Source organism: Cyprinodon tularosa, unplaced genomic scaffold (assembly GCF_016077235.1).
Source record: "Cyprinodon tularosa strain WSP-4 unplaced genomic scaffold, ASM1607723v1 ctg376, whole genome shotgun sequence".
NCBI lineage: Eukaryota > Metazoa > Chordata > Actinopteri > Cyprinodontiformes > Cyprinodontidae > Cyprinodon > Cyprinodon tularosa.
Genome location: NW_024039092.1, coordinates 636,053 through 661,474, shown reverse-complemented (window position 1 = coordinate 661,474; position 25,422 = coordinate 636,053). Strand labels below are relative to the sequence as shown.

Below are 25,422 nucleotides of genomic sequence, written 5' to 3'. Positions count from 1 at the left end.
GTCTCCTTTTTGTCTTTATAGTAGGGGAGAGTGGGAACAGCTGCAACATGGGAGATTGCAACTAGTCTGCTTCCTTAAACCAGAAACTGCCATATTGATGATATAGATACACCACATGCTCATGTGGTGTATTTTTGTCATACTGTCCCGCCCCTTTGTATGAATTAATTGAAACTAAGTTAGATTTATTCAATGTTTAGTTTACATGGTTAGCAATATCTCTGTGTTGAGTCGAGCTAGCATATGGTGCACTTTAATATGCAAAATCTTGGGGACGGTTGCAGCACTTGGGGGAGGGAGGGAGTTGTTAGATTACTATTATTTGATTAAAACAAATTATATATATGTATATTTATTGGAATATCATAAGTTGTGTTTTCTCATGTTAATATTTGGATGATACAAGTACTATTTAGAAGTTAGAAAATATCATTGCTTTACTTTGGGATGTTGTGTCCAAAGTTGCAAGGTAGTTTTTAATTAAGTTCTATCAGCATCACGAATATGCATAATAATAAGATCATTGAAAAAAAAAAAAAAAAGTTGAATCTGTGATATTGAAAGGATTTATGATACATTTATACCATCCCAGGAATGGGGACAGTTGAAAAAGGCTGACTTTTAAAAAATGAATATTGTGAAAAATCTGTTGCATACGTTTATATGCAAATGTTATTGGTAACAAGCAGACAGATATAAGTTTGAAATGTAAGTTAATGGTTGGTGTAGGCCACCAGGGGTAATTGGGAGAAACATGAAGTAATTGAACAATTGGCGCCAGTCTCGCCTGCTTTTTGCATTTGGTTATCATTTATGTATTTGCAGTACACTTGCACTCCTCAGCAACAGTTTTCACAACCAGGAGCAACAAAAAAACTTTTTAAAATGAGGCTCTGGATGAGATATTATTAGTGGGATTGTAGTAAGAGCATATTTGGCCCACAGTGGAAGATATTTACCTCTGATTTTTAATAGAGCTGCATTTTTTAATATTATAATACCAATATTCTATAAAGAGATATTTACAGCAGGCCACTGCTCCCCAATGGGATGGAGTAAATTTTTCCAATGTGAGATCAATACAGTTTATTTAATACGTCTGCATACAAAGACTTACCATATAAGATAGATTTAGTTAATATGGATCATTGTCTAAAGTAAAAAAAAAAATGTGTTCAATTACAGCAAATATGTGCTTAAGGCTGTAAAGTGTATTTTACTAGTTAGATTTCACATGACAGAGCAACACTTGCACTTCTTCCTCTTCTTTGCCTCATTCCCAACACTGCTTTCTCTCTGGGTTTCAGGTTGTGCCTCATCATCATCATCCAGTGGAACATCTTGAAGGGTTTTGTCTTGAGGCTTTTCCTCCGTCTGTTCTTCTCTTTCCTTTGTTGAGGCCGACTGAATTGGAGCAGAATTCCCTGGCTCTACTACATATTCCTCTCCATCCTCAGTAATAATCACATGCTCTGCGGTGAGCATGCCTTCGTAGTCCTCTTGGTTTTGAACATCCTCAGGTGTTCCGTCAGTGTAACCCATGAACACCAGTGTGACTGGACCTTCCTCCAAGCTTTTACCTTCCAAGTTTTCCAGAATTTCTTCAGTGTCTTTAGTTTCATGATCCATATTTCTAACAGTAAAACTCTGCGTCATCCTCTCTGCTTCCATTTTGTTTTCAGAGTTATCTAACTGTGGAACGTTTTCTTTTGATGTACCATTAGGAGTGATAAAACTCAGGCTGTTATCGTCTTGTTTGTTTCTGCTTTCTATATTCCCAGCGGTCACCTCTGGCTTGTTCGGTGTTACCGTTACTTCATCAAGCAGCACCGTCATCCCGACATCATTGATGACACTCAGTATCTCACCAAGCTCTTTGGTGGAAGGTTCACCTTCCAATCTGCCAACCGTGTGGATGCTTTTCCTTCCATCATCAAAGATGGTCGTGGATGTTGGAGCAGCAGGAGCTGAGGAGATTGGGGCTACCGATTTAACAATGGTGGCGCCCGTCTTGGGGTCTCGCTCCACCTGGATGGCTAACATCCCAAGGACTGCAAAGACAGAAAAAAAAAACTATGTTCACTGAATTTTAGGACATAGAGAAACTCAGAACACATGCAGATATATAATTGGCAGGTAGGCCAGCATTAAGCAGGTTAAAATCATTAGAGATAAGTTTTTCTCCTTTTTCAAACCTTTTTCTGATCTTTTATATATATATATATATATATATATATATATATATATATATATATATATATATATATATATATATATATATACACTCACCGGCCACTTTATTAGGTACCCCATGCTAGTAACGGGTTGGACCCCCTTTTGCCTTCAGAACTGCCACAATTCTTGGTGGCATAGATTCAACATGGTGCTGGAAGCATTCCTCAGGGAGTTTGGTCCATATTGACATGATGGCATCACACAGTTGCCGCAGATTTGTCGGCTGCACATCCATGATGCGAATCTCCCGTTCCACCACATCCCAAAGATGCTCTATTGGATTGAGATCTGGTGACTGTGGAGACCATTTGAGTACAGTGAACTCATTGTCATGTTCAAGAAACCAGTCTGAGATGATTCCAGCTTTATGACATGGTGCATTATCCTGCTGAAAGTAGCCAACAGAAGTTGGGTACATTATGGTCATAAAGGGATGGACATGGTCAGCAACAATACTCAGGTAGGCTGTGGCGTTGCACCGATGCTCAATTGGTACCAAGGGGCCCAAAGAGTGCCAAGAAAATATTCCCCACACCATGACACCACCACCACCAGCCTGAACCGTTGATACAAGGCAGGATGGATCCATGCTTTCATGTTGTAGACGCCAAATTCTGACCCTACCATCCGAATGTCGCAGCAGAAATCGAGACTCATCAGACCAGGCAACGTTTTTCCAATCTTCTATTGTCCAATTTCGATGAGCTTGTGCAAATTGTAGCCTCAGTTTCCTGTTCTTTGCTGAAAGGAGTGGCACCCGGTGTGGTCTTCTGCTGCTGTAGCCCATTTGCCTCAAAGTTCGACGTACTGTGCGTTCAGAGATGCTCTTCTGCCCACCTTGGTTGTAACGGGTGGTTATTTGAGTCACTGTTGCCCTTCTATCAGCTGGAACCAGTCTGGCCATTCTCCTCTGACCTCTGGCATCAACAAGGCATTTCCGCCCACAGAACTGCCGCTCACTGGATGTTTTTTCTTTTTCGGACCATTCTCTGTAAACCCTAGAGATGGTTGTGCGTGAAAATCCCAGTAGATCAGCAGTTTCTGAAATACTCAGACCAGCCCTTCTGGCACCAACAATCATGCCACGTTCAAAGTCACTCAAATCTCCTTTCTTCCCCATACTGATGCTCGGTTTGAACTGCAGGAGATTGTCTTGACCATGTTTACATGCCTAAATGCACTGAGTTGCCGCCATGTGATTGGCTGCTTAGAAAAGAAGTGTTAACGAGCAGTTGGACAGGTGTACCTAATAAAGTGGCCGGTGAGTGTATATATACATATATATGTATATGTACCCTGTCTTATATATTTACACAGTTAAACCAAATAAAAATAGTAACTGAACTTAATTATTGTTTATAAAACAAAATATCTAAATAATCTGCAAAGAGACCATCCCTCCTGTTGCGCATCTCTTCACATTGCAATCGGTATTTTTTTTTCTTACCAGGTTTTATAAAATATATCGGCACATGAAACACGCATATGTTGCATTTTCTTTTACTTTTGTTCATGGAACTATTAGTTAGGCTATGAGGTGGACAATGAATATTATTTTATGTGATCATTATTTAGTGTTTTTCAATAACTCTCATTATTATCTCCATCTCCATGGCTTTGAACCTCATCTTTTACGTACAATGACTCTTAAACGGAACAAATCTGCTCATAATGGGCAGAAACAAATAAGTTTGCACATTATAACATTTCCACAGGAATCTTTGTTTTTGATCACCTGCAAAATGTCCCATTATTTTACGTACTAAAAAAAAAACATTGCATGTTTTAAATTTTTTAAAAATCAGGCCCTAAGTTCATTAAAATCAAACTTAAAATCATTTGTTAAGAGTTGCTTTGACTGTTCTATTTACATTAGTTTAAGTTTGTAATCCAACTTTTATGTACCTGCCTTTATTATTCCATCATAATGTAATTTTCCTATATACCTTTTTAATAGACAGCACTTTACATTGTTGATGTTCACTAAAATGTTCTATACAAAAAAATTGCCTTGCTTTGCTTATGCTGTTACATGGATGTCAGCTTCATTGAAAGGTGATCAAAGCTAAGGTTAATTTGATGTGGGGGCTTTGTGCAGCTGCTTTGTTGCAGCACAATGGTAAAAACAGAGCCCAATGTAGTAAATCCAGCTTTTTTTTCTTTTTCTTAAACACAGGCCTCCAGCAGCCATAAAAGATATGAACATAGACAAACAACAAACGGCTTAAAACAACATTGTTCTCAGACTGCTTACTGGAGCCTCATCCTTAAGTTGTTCCCCAGGGGCTTAATTTTGTTCCAAAAACATTAAACAAACACAACATCTTTTGTTGCAGAAAAGGAGGCAAAGAAAACTAAACAACACATATATCTTTATTTCTTTTTATTTAAATCTTTTTTTTTTTTTTTTTTTTTTATATATATTTTTTCTTACCGGATCGTCCATCTTGTCCACTGTCTTCATGAGACATCCTCTGTGCCATTTGATTGGATAAGAGATTTACGCCTGTCAGTGAAAAAGAAAGCATGTCAGCAGGAATAATTTTCTTGAAAACCTTCCTTGGATAATCAATATACTGTCTTTGCAATGAATCAAAAATAAATAAATAAATAAATAAAAAATTTGAATATCTTTTGTTGCACATTCTACCAAGAAAAAACCTAAAGATTTCACAGCAGATGGGATATTAAATAAAAAAAGAAGTCCAGGATAAACACAATCATGTTTCAATGAGTATATGTATTTTTTCTAAAGTACATTTTTGCATAATGATCTATGATAGCTTTAGGCTTTGATAAAAAACTGGTGGATTTGTTTCTTAATATTAGGCTGCAAAAACCATCTTGAACATTTCTTAGAATAAGTCTATTCCCCCTTAAATTGAGAAGGTAAATAAGATGATTTGCCAATGTAATTAGCATTTTTAGTCTTAATATAAGATATTTAGATATGATGTACTTGAAATAAAACAATGCAATTGTTTTTCTTATTTTAAATGTGAATTGTCTTGTTCCATCGGCAAAATATGTTAACTACCTCCTAAATTCAAGAAAAAACAACTAATTTAGATGGAAATTTTTTGCATTGTAGGCAATAATGAGAATATTAACAAATATTAAGAGCCTGATTTTTAAAGATTCCAAATAAGGGAATCTTAATTAATTTATTTAACTGCATGTTCAATAATTGTTTTGTGCATCCAATAATGTGTGGGGGATGATTTACAAAGATCTCTGTGTAAATGTTAAGACGTGCAAACCCCCAATTAAAATGAGCCTCTCATGTGATAGTTGGAGAGCGGTTGTAAAAGAAAGCTGAGGTTCTTAGCTAGATGGTTAGAGGTAATAATTATAACAATTACTTAAAAAAGCATGAATGATGGTGCAAATTTTATTCATAGTGTATTTTACATAGGAAGCCAATCTCAGAGTTCAACAAACAAAAGTGAAAAAATAAAGATAAAAGAATGAGAAATAAAATATCCTAAAAAATTAGAAATTTGGTCCTTTCTTTAAGTCGCTTTTAAAAAGACATCTGCTTAGGCTTTGCTTCTACTGTGAGTTGTTGCTATTGTCGTAGTCCTCTGTGATTTATTGTGATGTTATCTCCTATTGTTTTATTGTTGTTGGGATCCTTAGGCTTGCCCACCAGAGGGCGCCGAGGAGCCTCTTCTGTTATTTGTTTTCTGTTAGGAACTGGAGTTACTGTTGGGATCTGGAGATCTACCATCTGTCTCCAGCAGAGAGCGCTGTGGGTCTCCTGGGCTGGAGCCTCCAGCACACCTGAAGCTCATCAACCCATCAGGAGACCTTCCTACATAAGCAGCAGTCAGACCTTCCTTCGACGCCAGAGTGTTGACCAAGTTTGGTTAGCAAAACCTAAGCCTCTGTTAATCTAGTGAATCCCAGTAGACTCTAGAGAGAAACTGGATTCTAACCTGCCTCTGTCTTCTTTACTCATGGAAAGCCTGACTGAAGTCTGAAGCTCTGGATGAGCTTTACCTGGAAACCTGCCTGCCTGCCCAAGTAAGCTAAACCTAAAGATTTCACTCTGGATTCCTCCTTCAGCTCTCAGGGAAAAGCTAGGAAGCTAAACCCAAGTCTGAGACTCTCTTGCCAGAAGCTAGACGCTGCTGCTGCCGAGTTCTCTGCTACTTCCACATTCTCTGGACCCAACCGGTTTCCCCTCTCAAGGATCTGTCAGAACCTCTTCAAGGTATAATCAGAATTCAACTTATTTCGTCAAGCCATCTAACTGCCTGGCTAACCAAACTCTCATCTCTTCAGATATCAGTGAAACCAGTCCCGGACCTGCACCAGAACCAGTCCTCCTCAACTCTGTGTGTTGTCCTAAATAAAGATTGTTAAATTTTCCTCTGTCTCCAGTTTGGTGTTCTGCATGTGGGTTAAGTCCATTGATCCAATCATGACAATTGTGTGTTTTTTGTCCATCTTATTTTTAGTTTAGCCCTTTGATGACAGTTTTTATTAAATAGTTATTTTTTAATAAAATGGAAATTGATTTGAAATGTCTTAACTCTTGAAATACAACGATTGATTGATTGACTTTATTGATCTCATAGTGAAGAACTTTAGTGGTTACATCAGCTCAAATAGTTAAAGGAGAAGAAGAATGTGCAAAAGGAAGAAAAGGTGCAAGGGATATATACAGCATATGCATATGTGACAGCTTTTTGTTTTTTATATAGTAGGATTATTACTATTATCTGACCCCTAGATGCCCTCCTGAACAGCTTGCCTACCTATAAATAGATGAAAACGTGACAAAAATGTTTCAAATAACTCCTTGTAACAGCTGAGATCCTGTTCTTTGGAGAGACAATTACAGAGAGGAGAGCGGCTGTCTCAAAGTCGGGCTGTTTATTTTTCATGGCTTTGCTCTGTCACTTTAGTTTATATCCTTTTCCTCCTAATACAAGGCCTTAGGAATGGTTAAGTATCCTCAAGAAAACAAACAACAAACTTTAGACAGGCAATAATGAAACCAACAGAGTGGAGGAAAAAGCTGACTTTAAGCTAATGACCAATACTTCCAACCTTCTCACTGTTTGCTTCAAAGCAAAGAAAGATTTTTAGGGGCTACTTATGCTCATATACTTTAAATAGACACTGACCCCTAAACATGACCCCCCCCCCCTCATCCCATCCCATTTTAGGAGCCAACATTATGGGTGTGGCCTGTAATTTCAGTCATCTACAAACAAATAGCAGCAAATAATTAGATTCATCATCTCAACAGGCGCTGTGGTTGTTTTTACACAACAAATATTTTAGCAGAGCAGTCGGCTGCCAAGAAGGATCAAGATACCGACTTCTTTGACTTTAAAAAAAAGAAACAAACCACGGTGCCCCCATGTAATGCTATTGTGCGTTTTATAATGTCATGGTATGTCTCATATTTCAATCATTTATTAGCTTACCTAATATATGTGCATTTAAAGTAACATTTAATTGTCTAATTTATTATCTTAAATTAATTTTTAATTATATAAAAAGGAAAATTCTATTATTCAGATGTGCATTTTATTATTTCATTGTATATTTAATATTTAAACTGTTTTTTTTTAATAAATAAATGCTACATATATCTATTACATGGGTATCTCTTTCATAGGATGTTTATATGTAATCACAATGATTGTGAAAACCATCTTGTGATCTACTTGATGTCTTGGACTTTAGGAACCCTTGTGATACATAACTGCACGCTTTTAATAACCATACAATGAAGGGATGCATCTCTCAATATTAGCTTTGTGTATAGTATTGTTGTGTTACCAATGTAACACAATAAAAGGCACTGTTTTATGATAAAAACCTTAGAATAAAGCTGCAACTGTAGATAATTTAAATCCATAAATTCATTTAAACAGCACCCATGTATAACGTGTGTGGCTTTATTGTCTGATCTTGGTGCTGATGACTGTCTTGATTGTTCATTTAATTCATCTGTTTAGCTCTGCCCAGTTTTTCATCACCGTTAATCTGTGTCAACTGCTCCACTCTATATTCAATGTGCGTGATCCCAGTCACCAGTGCTAGATTATTCGAGCCTTTGGGGAGATTTCTAGTGTACCTGATTGTGTTCTGATTTCCTGATCCTGATCCGTTCTGCCTTTGGACCTCTGAGCCTATCTTTTCCTGTTCTGATCTGTTGGCCTGGCCTGTCTTCTGACTCCTGCTAGATTCTGCCTGTTGACTGAACCTTCATCTGCCTCCTAACACCGACTTGGATTTCCCTTTTTAACCCCTTCAGATCTCTGATCTTCTGGCTCTGACTCCTTTGAACCTCTTTGACACCGGCTTTGGCTTTGCCTTCTGGATCGTCCTGCCTTCTTTAATCTGCTTGGATCGGAACTCCTGCCTGTTCGGCAGTCTTCAAGGTTTCATCAGCTGGGACTCCCTGGACAGCATTCGCCACGTGGCGTTGTCAGCATTTTGGCTGGTAGCCACCTCTGGGTACAGACTGAACCTGAAGAGGTTCCTGCTTTAGACACCCTTGCAGTCACTGCAGATCCACCATTTTTTAATAAAAGCATTTTTGAGAAATCTGTCTGTCTGCCTTGATTACCAGGTCCTCTAGCGTTAACATTTATATCTAGGGTGTCATTAAAAGCTGCTATGTCTTTAGTGATTTATGTGGGATTTATAGATGTTGTGCATATTCATTTCTTGTTGGTTCATTGTGTTCATTCTAGCTTCAGCCTCAAATGTTTTTGCTGCTATCAGTTTTCAGCCACCCTTTAGTCCACATTGGTCTCTGCTCGACCAACCCATGCAAATGTTCTTTAACCAATATTGAAATTATAGCTATTACCAAACTTAGGGACAGATGTGCGTTGAGACGTTTTTCCTGCACATAATTAACGACTTACAGAAACATCAGCATCATTAATGCAAATGTCAGCTGCCTGCTGGTCCCTGCTAGCCTGGCCAGCCAGACTGATAATGACAGGTACAGGGGAGTATCTGTCTGGTGAAGAGCTATTAGAGCTCTATTTCAAAGGTGGGGTTAGCATCCTTCTCTGGTTAGAACAAATCAGATAACTACAAATGTGATGCAAAAACTCCAAGTGATGCACTCTATTTGTGAATAATATCCTAACAAACTGAGGATTTAAGGGTTGCTCTCTATTACGTCCTTAATTTTCATTGTAACATTTATCCATTGTGGTTGGCAGTTTGTTGTTATGCTAGAAGAAAAGCGCTGCTGCATTCTTGGTAATTCTTGCACCGAATCGGTCTGACCAGATCTGAACGAAGTCAATGGCAGTTTACCCGGTCCGCCAAGGACTTGTTGTTGCTGCTTTAGATTGTGAGTAATCTAATGCTGTTAGGAATATGTGAAAAGAAACCGGCTAGATCCCTTTTCTAATGAACAGCCATCAATATTACTCTACTAACGCCATTATTATGTAACTCCATTATTCCCAACACTGGTTGTAAGGAAACTGTTTCATTAACTGAGAATTTAAGTTTCCCGCTTATATAAAAATGTTTTTTAGTCAGTTTTGTTGTTTTTAGGATTTTGGCCAGTTGTTAAAAATGTGACGTCCATGACCAGTGTGCCCTATTTAGTTGCAGTCTGGGAAAGAATGCATCATGGGAAAGACTTTGCCTTTGTGTATTTTGCCTTAATAACTACTGTGTGTCCTGACTGCAGCAGAGCAGTTGATAGAGTCTGTGTTTCTCCCAAAGAAACCTTCTTTCTGGCAGCAGCTGCCTTTTTAGTGTCGTCCTCGGGCGTCTTTTGACTTTTGGTTTGTTTCCTGACACACACACACACACACACACACACACACAAACACACGCATCACCACAGACAAGATCTGTTTCAGCGCAAATATAAACACACTTTAGCTGTTAACCAATGATTCACTGCAGCGGATCGAGAGGAAGAGCCAGATCCATGTGTCCAAATGATTCCACTGTTTTGTAGAACATGGAAGAAGACATATATCATACGTTTCAAAAGGTCACATAAAATTCATCTGCTAACATAATGTTGAGAAACTCTTATTTTGTGGACCGAAAGTAATAAATGCTTTCTGGCCTTTGTTGATGAGCCCCCTTTAAAGATGAAGTAGAAATATAAGTATACATGCTATGGCTAAAGATTTGTGTATATTGAATTAGCTCCTTTATTTCTAATACCCTGCTTGGCCAGTCTAGTAATCCCCTATATTAATTGCATAGAGTCCACTTGGGTGTATTTTATCCTGTGTATAAATCCAGCCTCATTAGTCTGAAAGAAAAACCCCAGGGGAACAAACAGCATTACCAAACAAAGGACACAGCAGAAAGGCCAGGGAGAAATTTGTGGAGAAGTTTAAAGTAGAGTTAGGTTATAAAACAGTATCCCAGGGACATGTCAACAGCAGGAGCATTATGCATGCACTTGACTGATCTGGTCCTCGTGGAAGAGTGGCCAAAGGGAAGACAGTGTTAAAGGAAAGCTGTGTCCCTTACAAGACTGAAGGCCATGTAAGGGACACAGAAAACATGTGAAAGCAGGTGCTCTGGTAACACAAACTTTATGGCCTACATGGAAAACATCATGTGCTGCAGAAAGCTAACAATGCATGACCCACAGCAATCTGGTCAAGCGATGAAGCATACTGGAGGCAGCATCATCCTTTTGAAAATATCTTTTTGTCTTAGACTTAGACCTAGACAACTTTTATTGAGGTTTCTTGATATAAACATCTTTCATTTCCTTTTCTTAAAGTGCAGCAGTGATGAAATGTAAACAGTGTGGGAGAAAAAATCATGGTGCAAAAAAAACACATTGATATGGAAGTTCAGAACCTTAAATATATATGGTGCAATATGCAGTTTCTTTTTGTTGTTGTTTGTTGTCAGTTTGATGCAGCATCTGTGAGATGATTTAAAGTTGTTCAACAGTTCAGCTGTCTGATGGCGGTAGGGAAGAAGCTGTTTCAGAGTCTGCTGGATCTGCATCAAATGCTGCAAAGCCTCTCCCCAAAGGACAGCAGGGTGAACAGTCCATGGGGGTTTTTGAGGGGTCATTGATAATGTTACGGGCTCTAGACATACAGCGCTGGGATAAAATGTATTTGTGGAGAGAAAGATTTGCTCCGATGATCTTCTCTGCTGTTCTCGCCACTCTTCTCAACTTTGTCTAGTCGCTGCAGCCTCCACACCACACAGTGAGAGAGCTGGTCAGAACACTCTCTATGGTGCTTCTATAGAAGGTCGTGAGGATGGGTGAGGGCAGGTGGGCTATCCCCATTCTCTGTGGGAAGTACATACTGTTCCTCAGTATGGACAGTGGTACAATAGGAGTACAGAGCTAAAGCTACATTTAAATAGTTTAGATTAAAGAAAGTCCAAATGTTTCAATGGTGTTTTAAGAATAGACCTGAATCCAATTGACAAGCTGTGGTCCATCTTTGCCGATGTCAACAGGTTCTCTCCATCCATTCTGAATGTCGTCGAGAATTTAGGTTCATACATATGTGGTGTTCCTTCAGTCACACTGAATACTGATGTACAGCATTTTGCTTAAATCAAATTTATATATAATTTATATATATATATATATATATATATACATATATATATATACAATAAAATGTTCAAACTACAAATCCTTTACATTTCCCTTCATAATTCTATACTTTTATACAGATTTTATATTGATCTTCAGCTTCAAATCCTTCTGTAAATTGACAATAAAGCTTCTTATTTTATCCCTAAGGTGCTGATGATGCAATATTCATTTAATAGGATTTTGCATTAAAATTATGCAACAGGACATATCAAGCGGTTCTGAGAAATTATGGAGGGTGTTTTTCCTCTCGTGCACGTGAGATATTGCTGCTGAGTCAACGAACCAATGCAAGCGAATATCTACTGTCACCACATGCTCACCCAGTAGCAAATTTTGCAAATCTATTGCCTTGGTGCAATCAACTGAGTTTCCTTTGTTAGAAAACATTTCACCAATCTATATGGATGATTTGATTGAATCATTCCTGTAAAGTGTCCCAAAATGGCGTGTTGCTAATTGGTGTGATATAATTAATCTAAATTAAACTGAAATAAAGATCAAAGTTACAAAAACATAGAATTGAAAGTCTAACAAACAAAAGTAAAAGTTTAATGGTTAATTTGAATTCCTGTAAACTTTTCTTTTTTTTTAACAGTGTGTAATTTGACACAATGAACAAAAGTCCCACAGGTCTGAATGCCTTTTGAAAATACTGCAGCTAAAAACTAAAAATAAGCTTGTAAAGATTAAACAGCTGTTACCACATGACAAGCTGACAGTTAAAACACTATGACCCAACACCTAAGTAATGGAGTGTTGTACTCCATTACTCCTTTGAGCCTCTTGATTAAAGCTGATTTTCTAGTCATAAATATACAGCTATTATTTATTAGAAGTCATATTTGGAGGTTCTGGATCGTTTTTTCTTTAAATATAAAACATCTTTTGATACAATGAAAGGTTGAGCTTTAATTTCAAAAGCAAGCATTAAAGAGATCAAGACAAACGGCTCGCCATCTGGCTGCAGCCATCTGTCATTTTGTCTCCACTACAGAAAGCTAAACGAGAGCTTGCAGAGTTCCCATCTTGGATGTCATTTGCGTTGCTTAAAGCAAACAGGCAGCAGTTGTTAGAAGAGGATAGAAAAAGGTGTCACAGATTAGCGCTAAGCATCACTGTAACTAAATGTTGCTTAGATACCAGTCTGTGACAGTATATCTTAAAACAAACGGTTGAGATTTAACCATGTGAACAAAAACTGATAGTTTATAAACTATGAATCCTGATCAGTTGATCTAAAATAAAAAAGGCCCTGGTACAAACACTCCAGATCCCAGTTATCCTATAGAAGGCGTTTTCTAAATAGTAAGAACTCCCCATATCAAAAAGGCTATTAAAAACATCAGCACAGAGACAACCCTGCTTGGTTTTGGGATTTCTAGTCACATAAATAATAGTCCTAACTGGATGGCAAAGTGAAAGAGCTCCGTATTTTCTTTGAGCTTTGGATCAGAATCCAGTTAAGCTGTTTGTTCAACTGGTGATTGCAGATGGAAGACCCGCCCCTGATCTTTTATATAAATCGAGGCCCGCTGTTTTTGTTTATTGGTGATTTTATAACTAACTGCAGAAACATTCTTAAATCACATAAGTGACCAGTTTGTAACAGTTCAGAGCTTAATCAAGGATGGTTATATCACCTGCAAAAATATAGCTGAAAATGAAAAAATCTCAAAGCTCAAAACAGCACAAATGGTTTTACCTGCACATATCTGTACTAATTTATAACTAAAGAAATACAACTCTTTGGTTGCATTTAGCCTTTATTTGACATGGTGACCTCTGCTGTTCTAAAAAATTAACAAAGATCCCTTGAAAAAAAGTAACACAACTGATCAAACCTGCACTAACAAAGCTCTAAAAATTTCCAGTTTTTTTTCTTTTTTATTTCAAACTATAGAGGATCATATTGCTTTTTAAATTAGCTAATTTCATTGACTAGAAGCTGCTCTACTGCATCGAGTGTAAATTGCTTTGGCCTGAGTTCAGAAAAAGGTCAACAACAGATTTTAAGTTGAATTCTTTGCAGGAAAATTTTTTTGCAACTGAATTTTTTGCAGGCAAATTTGTTGCAGCAGATTTTTTTTGCAGGCAAATTTTGACCAGATAAAAATTCATTGTATAAAAAAATTCAGTGTTTAAAATTCGTTGTCCAAAAAAGGTAGATTCTAATGAGACTTTTTTTTTCCATACTAGCCAAGAAGAGATTCCCCCTTAACCCTTTAAAGCCCGATCCAAGAATAAAACAAAACAGAAAATTACTTACTTTTGGTTTGAAGTCCTTATTTGGCCTTTTAACAAAATGTGTAAAAAGAAAAAACAGAAATACATTTTTGATATTAATAATTTATTACTATGCGATAAGTTCTGCCCTCTGTTATCAGGTATATCTGATTGTGTACAATAGGATTTTGAGCAAAGTTTTTACCAATAAACTATGCAAAAGGTGTCAGACGCAAAACATTTCAGAAACCGTATGTATCAAATATGATACATTTGGCATTACAGGGTTAAGCTACATCCCTGCAAATCTAATCCCAGCTTGTAAATATTGAACAAATGATGTATACTTAAGATGTTTGGCTCTTGATCAATGATTATTCAGCAGTGCTCCACCCTGATAATTTAATCTCAAATCTTTAAATTTGGTTATTAAATGTTTTCAGGCAATTATTAAGGCCCAAATGAGAGGTTTATGATTTAAAAGAAAAGTATAACTTGTGTGACGTCTGCAACTGGCAGAAAGATTATCAGATAAGTTATTCCTCACACAATACAGAGGAGATGTTGCATCTCCAGCGGCAGTAACTGTCTGTGTGTGCCACTGACAGCATGGGAGCTACTGAATGAAAAACAAAAAAAGGAAAGCACATTGTATAGTTTTTGCGTGGGAGGCTGTTCTAGTGTGCATAAGTAGCCCAGGGCCAGCGGCTGCACAGATAATAGAGTGTTGTTTATTTTCAAATATTCAATGCCTGCAGGAAACACAGATAGCTAATGGAGTGCCTCGTCATCCTATGCTCTGTTGTGTTTGACATCTCTGCTCCCATCCATTGACTTTTCTCTGTTTATTTTAGATTGCTATTTTTAAGGCACCTTTCGTTGACCCTTTTTTCTTTTATCTCTTTTTGCTTTTCTTGGTGAATTCTGTAAGATCCCAAAAGTCAGTTTGAACATATGTACAGTAAAAGACGAGCCATCGGTTTTATTCATAGATTAGACAAGGAGTGTTGGAAGGAGATGTTAAAGTTGCTTTTCTGAATTCTGCCGAGTGGCGCCCAACTTTACACGAGTGAACAAAGTGAATGCGATTGGTCGTTTATCAAGGGATTGTGTGACGGAAGCAAATACAAAAACACTGGGACGGAACTCAATGTAAATTATTCTTATTTCTTATTTCAACTGTTGCGTATATTAGCTGCGACATATGAATAAAGATGCTATGACTGAAAAACCTTGATTGGCAGATGACCGTTGATATATGATTGGCAGAATTTAGGTGTAAAAGCTGAAGTATAACTAACTGGCCTGCATTAGATAAAGAAAAAAAAGCACAGATTTAAAAAATTTATTTATTCTAACTTTTGGGACAATATCGTCTGATAAAGAGTACATATATATATATATATATATATATATATATATATATATATATATATATATATATATTAGTGCTGTCAAAATTATCGCGTTATTAACGCGTTAACGCGAGGCCATTTTAACGGCGATAATTTTTTTAACGCGAGATTAACGCTATGTGGTTTTATGGTACAATTTTCCAAGTGCATCCCGCTGCAGCCTGCGGGAAGGCGGGGCTATTTTCCCCCAGTCTATGCATTTCTCATAGGCTTCCAGAGCGGAGCTCCTCAAGGAAAAAAGACGCTCATACACTGGGTGGCGCTAGTGCCTTTTCTTTAAGCCCCACCACCAACAAACAAGTTGAGTGTCTGGTAACTAGTAGCAACCTGAAATACGCTGAGAAAACAGATTACTGAGGTGAAATGGAATCTGCTACGGCACTCTTGTCGGTATCGTGTGTGTGTGTGTGTGTGTGTGTGTGTGGGTGGGTGTGTCTGTGTGTGGGTGAGTGGGTGAGTGGGTGTGTGTGTGTTCTCATTTTTGTTAAGAGGCTGAAAAGTAACTTTCTAGAGAGCATAGACTACCTTCATCTAGTGATGTTGGTCTATTGATTTTGATGTATTGATTGAAAATTGTTCATTATTACCTTGGTTAATTAACATCTAATGTTAATTCTACTAAATTTTATAGCAGTAGGGTAAAATGCTTGTCTTTGTTCAAAAGACTGTATTAACTGTAAAGACTGTCTTTTACATCAGCCTGTTTTCAGGGCCTTTTTTTTGGCTACATATTTGTTATTTTTTGCTACATGCCTCCCCATCTTCTTGCCATATGTTTCTATGGCATAAATCAGTATCTGTGACCTGTTTTCATTTTAAAAAAAGAACATTGGCACAAACCTAGCCTGTATGTATTTTTTTGTATGTCATCCAGAGTATTTAAATGATTTTCAATCAGGAAAAAAAATGTGCGATTAAAATGCGATTAATCGCGAGTTAACTCAGGCATTGATGCGATTAATCGCGATTAAAAAATGTAATCGATTGACAGCACTAATATATATATATATGTTTAAACCAGAATGATTTGACATTTTAATATGACTTCTCTAAGACTTTACGATACCTGGTAAATAATGATCAGAAACATTTGTCTTTGTTGCTAATGTAAAGTTAGAAAGAACTTTTCCTAGTTCGGTACAGTTAAGACAACCATATTTATTTTTATTAGGTAAAATTCCAGAATAATGACAGAATACAAGATAAAAAGTGATGATGTTACCTTCAAAAATGTAGATGTAAAGAAACTGATTTGATGTCATGGATTTTTTAAGTTTGTGGTTTGATTGGAGGTACATTCCTAAATGTTTAGAAATGGGGCTAAAACAATTGTTTGGATACATCAGGATTTATTGATTTCTTAAAAAAAATCAACCAATTTGGTTATCAATTGTTGCAGTAAATTGCATGTTGCAATTTACTGAAAGCAAACAAAAATCAGTCCAGATATTGAGCCAAAAATGTACTAATTATGTATAAATCTAGAAATTAATTTAAAATTTAATAAATATAAAAATATATTTTTATGTTAATATATTCTAACCAGAACTCCTAAAATGAGGTTTAGGAGAAGCATGGTGAACTTTGAGCTTTCAGTCTAATTTCTTCTGGCAAATAATCAAGATAAATAAACTAAAAAACAATTGTGAAAGAGTAGGCAAAAAGGAGACAAACCCCCAATGGAAAAAAATAACAAGTATGGCAGGTCCCAAAAAGCAAAAATAATAACAAACATAACAGACAGAAATAAGGCAAAACAAAATTCTTCGATAAACACCCAACAATGAAAAATGTCAAACAGAAAAGTTAAAGTTTTAAAAAAGCGGAGAAAGGTAATACTTAATCTCAAATTAAAAATAAGATAAAGAAAACATAAATAGGTAAATAAAAAAATATGACAAACCATGAGAGTATAACCGTCATCTTGTTCAAATTCTGTAAAAAAAAAATCCTACCAAGCAGTCGATTAGTTGAAAAATAATTACCAGATTGATCAATTAGCAAAGTAATCACTATTTAAAACTGTTATGCAGATCTAAAAACAATAAGAAAATTCACTGCTGAGGAAGAAGAGGTTGTTCTGTGTCCCAGAGATGAAGGTGTTCTATTGCAAAATGTCCCTGTCAATCCCAGAACAAATAAAAAAATAAACATGTAGATATGTTGTCTGAATCTGGGAAGAGACTAAACTAAACTTTGCAGAAAGTGCACTTACACGGGCCACTCAGAGATGAAGAAGCCGTCATCTCATCATGAACAAGCCATGTTAGAGTGAAACCATTCAGGATAAAAATGTCATTAACTCATATAACAAAGTGGACTGATAAAAAAATAGATAAAAATCCTATCTGAAAGGAAAAATGTTGCAGTTTCTAGGCAGCTTCCAGCTGGAAAAATACACGTATGATTTTAAACCTGGTGTAGATTAAATAAAATCATCACTAAATTCTATATTAAGCAACAAGAGAGCTGTTTGTAAAAGGCATGTTATACTATTGCCCCCATTCCACCGTTGACCTCTCGGTCATCAGCTCCCATCATCCTCTGGAGGTTTTAACTCTCTGGATGACTCTGAGGAGCGAATCCAAAACCGTAACTAAGTCCAAACGATCTCACCCAGCACAGTACATAGAGCACGACCTCATCTTACAAACATCTGCGTTTGGCAGTGCAAAGGCATGACATTATTTGAGAGTCACGCGATACACCAATGGTCCGGCCTTAACATGAGAAACTCAGATTGCCTATACAATCATCTGTTCTACAGCATTCATACAGTTTGTCTGCTGCCTTTACGCAGGGTTTTTTCTTGTAGTCCAACAGGTTCCTCCTCTGTTTCCTTCCTTTCTCTTGTTTCCTTTCAACTTGGTGCTCAAGTGAAAATCCCTCCCAATACAGCAGAGGTTCAGTCAGGAGTACAAAAGTCATCAAGTTTTTTTTCACTGTTGATTTTCTGCAGCGCAAACTCTTAACACTTTCCTAATACAGCTACAGTATCTCCAAAAACTTTGAGCATGACATCCAACAGAAGAAAGCAACTTTTATCCGAGGAAAGAAACAACATGATTTCTAAGATATTTTTGTCACAAGCAACTATACATCTAAAGGTACTTACTGTACACTTGAATCAGTCCACAACAGCAAATTCCTTTTGAACTGAAGCAACTGAATCAGATGTTTCCTTTGCATAAAACTGATCTGTTCTCTGTTGTAAAAACAATAGAATGTTTTCTGGAAGACACCCTCTTTTTAATATTATACTTTGGCAACTCCCTTTTTTGCTGTCATGCTCCCTAAAGACAAGGCGTCCTCTGTATGTCAGAGGCAGAGAATGAGAGGGAGGGAAGGGGGGATATTTTTAGGAGAGGCTAACGTAGGGAGATACAGCTGGCCGCAGTGTAGGGGTACGAAAACGAATAGTTCAGTGACTCAGCAGATTGTGCGCATGCTGAGGGATATCTGTACCACTACTGGGAGTTGTAAACATGTTTGTAGCTCACCTCCAGGACCACTCTGTTTGACGGTTGTTGCTTTGTACAGAAGATATGCTCCAGCCTGGCCGCAGAGAGTTGAAGATAAAGTCTTTATCCTGAAGCTTTAGGCTGGGAAAGTTATTCTTTTTTAATGTAAGGTGAAACATTATACTGAATGCCAAAGACAGAATGAACCAGGGGCATAATTTGAAGGTTGGTCGGGGTTAAAATCCTGATGTAGGAAAAATAACCCTCCAATAATATCACATAATTTTTCTTAAATTTTCAAATTTAGCTTGCATGAATAATTTGTAGATTTGTTTAATTGTCAATAACCATTATGTGAAATTGTCTGGTTGTTTTCCTCTCCCTACAAAAAACTTGGTATCCCTCCCCTTAACATTGCTCTCTACCGAGCCTTCACTATTTGCACTAATGTAGATTTAGTATGAACCTAGTAGGCCTCAATCTCATGAAAGACAGCATTTAGAAGTACGTGTATGTAAAAAAAAAAAGAGGATATATTAAGCCCAAAATAATACTGGATAATACATTTTCCATAGTATCGCTGTCTGCTCCACCTCACCTGACAATGAGTAAAATGAAAAATAATAATGAACAATGGTTGATTTCTTTTTTGAAGTCTTTTTTTGTGTATGGGCTATGTGTATAATGATTGTGTTGCTTGTGTAATTTCCTTGAAATTAGTTAGAAGATTGAAATGTAGATTCTTGCGAGGTGAAAACGCAATCTTCCCCTCCAATCAGTGATGGGTCTTCCTTTAAACAAAGATAGCTTCTTTCAACCCCTTTCAAAATCTCTGTCCTCTTGGTCCAGAATCTCACCACCTTGGTCGTCAAAGGTGTGTCCTTTGTTCTTGAGGTACAATTGTACAACAAAATCTTGCCCAGAGTTACTACAGTTCAAATTTGGGATTGTTGGCTGGGTTTGTTGTTGTGGTACTTTGTAAGCTCCAATGAGACTGGGCATACACTGTACGACATTTTCAATCGTACTCAGAAACTGTACGACGAAATCGCAGGGTTGAAAAGTTCACACAACAATGTATTTTCTTACACTACAAGGCCCGATGCTCTGATGCAATCTACCTGCTCAAACTGCACTTTCAAAAACCACAAATCAGACTCAGCACTGATGGTCCTGGTCGGACTCATCAATCTAGAAGAGGAAGAAAATCTCCCTTGTTTGCACACGCCCAGTGCATGAGGTTCTGGTAAGTCGGCTTGTAGACGCTTGTAACTCTGCTTCAACAGCAGGATCTTCCAACAAAAAACACCTTAAGAGGGCCGACTGAATTTCAAACATGTTTGATTTTCTCCCGACCTTATGATTCTTCAAATGGGGGTCGTAAGAGGCTAATCGTCCCTCATTACCCCTTATATACTACTCAACAGAGGATGCACAATGAGGCTGAAACTCTTCCCGATCCAAAAAAATCACCAAAAGAATTGGCCCACTAAAGGAAAGTAGAAGAACTTAGTAGAAAATGATCTATAAATACTTTGTATGTTTTCCTCTGCAACTGAGCGTATATGGTCATCCTGTTCTGATAGCAGAAAATCTAAGTTCCAGTTGGGGATATGAGCTAAAATGTAGGTATTGGTCTGTATGTTTCGGCAAATCTCTGTATTAAGACTGCTAGTGTTCTCAACTTTTCCAGTACAGTTCAGAAAAAGCATTGCAACATGGTGGTATGTTGGCCTAGTGGTTAGTGCATAGGGCTTGGAGTCCTGAGGTTGGGAGTTTGAAACCCACTCCCACAGACTGCCAATCTGAGACTCCAAGCAAGACCCTTTAACCCAGATTGGTCACTGGGCGCTGCCCACTGCTCCCCAAAGGGGATGGGTTAAATGCAGACAGTTAATTTCTCCACTGGGAGTTCAATGAATTTCAATTTATTATTTTTGCTATTCTTAGCATCCTCTCTAGTTACAATAACTTGATGGTCTGTCATCAAATTTACAATATTTTTAAATTGGTTATCCTGAGCTATCTCTATAGTTATGCTGCTATAGGCTTAGACTTTTGGAGGACATAGGGACCCCCATTTCATCATTCTGCTTCATTCTCTCTCTGTTCTCCTATTCTGCAGAATCTGTTAGTTCAATCTCTAACCTTCTGCTCTCTCTGCTTTTCCTCAGAGTAGCTTTGCCTCGTCTGTTCCTGCTTGGCTGTGACGTCATCCTGGAAAGAAACATCAGCTGTGCTGCTTCTATCAACACCCTTGTTTATAGATGTTGGAGATCGGCCTGTTTTCCAGTGTGGTCCTGTTTCTCTGACCGTGACTGAGTGGATGTGCTCTCTTCGTCCTCTGGCATGGGAGCTGCCTTGGAGCTCGTCTGCCTGGCTGCGTGTTTCCTGGACGGGGCCGCCTTTTACAGCTGCTTTTTGTATCTCTGCTTCTGTCTCCTTGAACCCCAGTCGGCCTCGGCAGATGGCCGCTCACACTGAGCCTGGTTCTGCTGGAGGTTTCTTCCTGTTAAAAGGGAGTTTTTCCTCTCCACTGTCGCTACAAGCATGCTTAGTGTGGGGGATTGTATTTGAGTCAATGAGTCAATGCAATCAACTGGTTTTCCTTAGATAGAAAACTTTGTATCAATTTGACTGTATGATCTGGTTGAACTGTAAAGTGCCTTGAGATGACATGTGTTGTGAATTTGGCGCTATATAAATAAACTGAATTGAATTGAATTGTAAATACAGCCTTCCAGACAAAATATACAGAAAGCAAAGTTTTCTGCTTAATTGGAATGTGGAGGTTATCAACTGTGCTTTAAAGAAACCTAAATTCACGTGTAAGGCCAGAGCTTTTTCTTTACACATTACCAGCATAAACAGCCCCACTGTGGGAAGAGTGGGTGGGAGGTCAGATGAGTATAGACTCTGTTTATCAGTAAATACTGCTCCATGCTGATAAGTAACAGACCTTTTCAGACCTAAAAAGGCCTCACTAATTTCCCAAAACTGAAATGGATATGGGTTTATGCAGAGATATACTGTCCCAATATGGAAGCAGACGTTTTGGAGGACTACAAAACAAAAACAAAACAGAAACAATATTATAGAGTGAAAGACAGGTGGCATGGCAGGATCATCTCGCTCCTGTTGTCCCAGAGCCTTTGCTGTTTCGGACTGGAGGTGAGGGGAATAGCCGATGGGTCTTTGACCCCTCAGTCAGGTATTGTCTATGTGGGTCTTTGCTCCCCTCTGGTCCTACCACTTTCTGGCTGTTGTAGTTAGCTGGTGATTGTCTGGCATGCTTGCTGCTCAGCAGCGAGTCTTTTAAGTTTACAAACTCATATAGACTTTTGATCATCTTCAGCATTTTAATCAGTCATAGAAAAGACCCTGGTTTTGCTGACTCTACAATATGTCTTCATTTCTTTTTTTAATTATAGTTAAAGAAAGATACTTGATATTAGAAAGATACTCAATGACAACAGTATGATAAACTAGCGCAGTATACTTGAATGTAGCCCATGAATTCCTCATGATGAAATAAACATTTAATTTAGTCCTTTACTTTTTATAGTGTCATACAAATACTTTTTGGTGTGAAATGGTGCTTTCGCTGCAAAAAAACTAGTAAAAACCTCTTAAAATAGATTTATTTGCCTTTAATTTGGGCATTAATAAGGTTATCCCTCATTGGAACGAGTAAGTTTGCAGCTAAAGTAAACAAACTAGATGTTATTGATTTAAGATAAGATAATGGAGCTATTTTTCTTTTCTAAATGTAACTATAAATGTTTTTATAATTTATAATGTTTTTATAATCGGCCTTGAGGACCGAGTTTGGGGATGCCTGTTCTAAACAAAAACAAGCATTTTTGTTTAGAAACTAAAAATTTACCCACACAAAATTGCTCTCTCAAGTTTTCTGAAAGACTTATTCGACACAGCTGGAATAAAGTAAATTTCTGTCTATTACAGTCTTAATAATATCCCTCAGTCCTGGCTTGTCCTAGCACATGTTAAGCTTTTTAAATATTAATATTTAAAAAAATATAGTTTTAAAATACATAATCTTAGACCCAATTGCATAATCTAGTTTTAAAGAGATATCAAAATGTTTTCATATCAAAAAAAAAAAAAAGGTATTGATATCGTTGTGGCATCTCTGATGTTTTATTGTACAGTCCAGAGGTTGGCAGTCTAGCTTTATTTATGCATAGAGAGCCTATACAGAGATTTGTTCTGACCATGCACATTTCTACCTTCACAGCATAGGCAAACCCTCATGTTTAAAACAATGGTCTCAAACTCCAGCCCTTAAAGGTCTGTGTCCTCCATCTTTTAAATGTGACTCTGCTTCACTACACCTGATCCAAATATCGGCTTCTTGGCTTGGAGATCTGCAAAGCTTCATTTAATGTCAGTAAAGCTATTTAGTGACTCAACAACAACTGAAGGCTGTTGTTCAAGAATTAAGGTCGAGACTAATGGTTGCATTTCAACTAGTAAAAAAATAACAGGATGAAAGCCACTTTGGCATGGTTTTTACTTCCGGAAACCAGCTTTACCCAAGCTTTACCTCTGGCATAAAAAAAAAGTCAAGGCAAGTTTGTTTATATGGCACATTAAGTACAAAGACAATTCAAAGTGCTTAACATGAATTAAAGTATTAAATGGATGGAAAATAAAAGCAAGAGAAGATAAAGACATGATAAAAGCAGGCAATACACGGCCTAGACAATAGCAGTACATTTTGTTCTAGCCCAAAGCATCTATTTTCAATTTGGATGGATCAGTACTGCCACAATTTGAATATTATTTTAGGGACACCATTTTCAGAGCTGCACCTTGTGATGTATCTTCAGATTCTCATCTCTATGGTGTCCCTCAGGGATCAAATGTTGGAGCTGTCCTCTTTGTCCTGTATATCCTCCCTATTTGTTCTTTTTTTTAGAAAGTAAAGATTTACATTATGTGGATAACTCTGAAATATACATGACTGCTCTAATTGTTCATGTCTTACATATACAGTGGGGCAAAAAAGTATTTAGTCAGCCACCACTAGTGCAAGTTCTCCCACTTAAAAAGATGAGATAGGCCGGTAATTTTCATCATAGATATACCTCAACTATGAGAGACAAAATGAGGGAAAAAAAATCCAGAAAATCACATTGTCTGATTTTTAAAGAATTTATTTGCAAAATATGGGGGAAAATAAGTATTTGGTCAGTTACAAAAGTTCATCTCAATACTTTGTTATATACCCTTTGTTGGCAATGACAGAGATCAAACGTTTTCTGTAAGTCTTCACAAGGTTTTCACACACTGTTGCTGATATTTTGGCCCATTCCTCCATGCAGATCTCCTCTAGAGCAGGGATGTTCTGGGGCTGTCGCTGGGCAACACGGACTTTCAACTCCCTCCAAAGATTTTCTATGGGGTTGAGATCTGGAGACTGGCTAGGCCACTCCAGGACCTTGAAATGCTTCTTACGAAGCCACTCCTTCGTTACCCGGGCGGTGTGTTTGGGATCATTGTCATGCTGAAAGACCCAGCCACGTTTCATCTTCAATGCCCTTGCTGATGGAAGGAGGTTTTCACTCAAAATTTGACGATACATGGCCCCATTCATTCTTTCCTTCACACGGATCAGTCGTCCTGGTCCCTTAGCAGAAAAACAGCCCCAAAGCATGATGTTTCCACCCCCATGCTTCACTGTAGGTATGGTGTTCTTTGGATGCAACTCAGCATTCTCTCTCCTCCAAACACGACGAGTAGAGTTTTTACCAAAAAGTTCTATTTTGGTTTCATCTGACCATATGATATTCTCCGATTCATCGTCTGGATCATCCAAATGCTCTCTAGCAAACTTGAGACGGGCCTTGACATGTACTGGCTTAAGCAGGGGGACACGTCTGGCACTGCAGGATTTGAGTCCCTGGCGGCGTAGTGTGTTACTGATGGTAGCCTTTGTTACTTTGGTCCCAGCTCTCTGCAGGTCATTCACTAGGTCCCCCCGTGTGGTTCTGGGATCTTTACTCACCGTTCTTGTGATCATTTTGACCCCACGGGGTGAGATCTTGCGTGGAGCCCCAGATCGAGGAAGATTATCAGTGGTCTTGTATGTTTTCCATTTTCTAATAATTGATCCCACAGTTGATTTCTTCAGACCAAGCTGTTTACCTATTGCAGATTCAGACTTCCCAGCCTGGTGCAGGTCTATAATTTTGTTTCGGGCGTCCTTTGACAGCTCTCTAGTTTTGGCCATGGTGGAGTTTAGAGTGTGACTGTTTGAGGTTGTGGACAGGTGTCTTTTATACTGATAACGGGTTCAAACAGGTGCCATTAATGAAGGTAACAAGTGGAGGACAGAGGAGCCTCTTACAGAAGAAGTTACAGGTCTGTGAGAGCCAGAAATCTTGCTTGTTTGTAACTGACCAAATACTTATTTTCCACCATATTTTGCAAAAAAATTCTTTAAAAATCAGACAATGTGATTTTCTGG

At 37.8% G+C, this 25,422-nt stretch overlaps 1 protein-coding gene across 2 annotated transcripts; it reads right to left on the bottom strand.

Moving 5' to 3' along the window:
* Nucleotides 1–1,191: 1,191 nt before the first annotated feature.
* On the bottom strand, nt 1,192–18,799 carry LOC119790949 (paralemmin-2-like). 2 transcript variants are annotated; one of them, XM_038296726.1, is made up of 3 exons: nt 18,584–18,799; nt 4,670–4,741; nt 1,192–2,051 (listed from the first exon to the last, which is right to left on the bottom strand). In XM_038296726.1, the coding sequence occupies exons 2-3, from the start codon at nt 4,716–4,718 to the stop codon at nt 1,231–1,233; spliced, it is 870 nt and encodes a 289-aa protein (XP_038152654.1). In that variant the 5' UTR covers nt 4,719–4,741; nt 18,584–18,799; the 3' UTR covers nt 1,192–1,230. The 2 variants fall into 2 exon arrangements, with proteins under 2 accessions (XP_038152654.1, XP_038152655.1); XM_038296727.1 differs by lacking the exon at nt 4,670–4,741.
* Between the last annotated feature and the right edge of the window lie 6,623 nt (nt 18,800–25,422).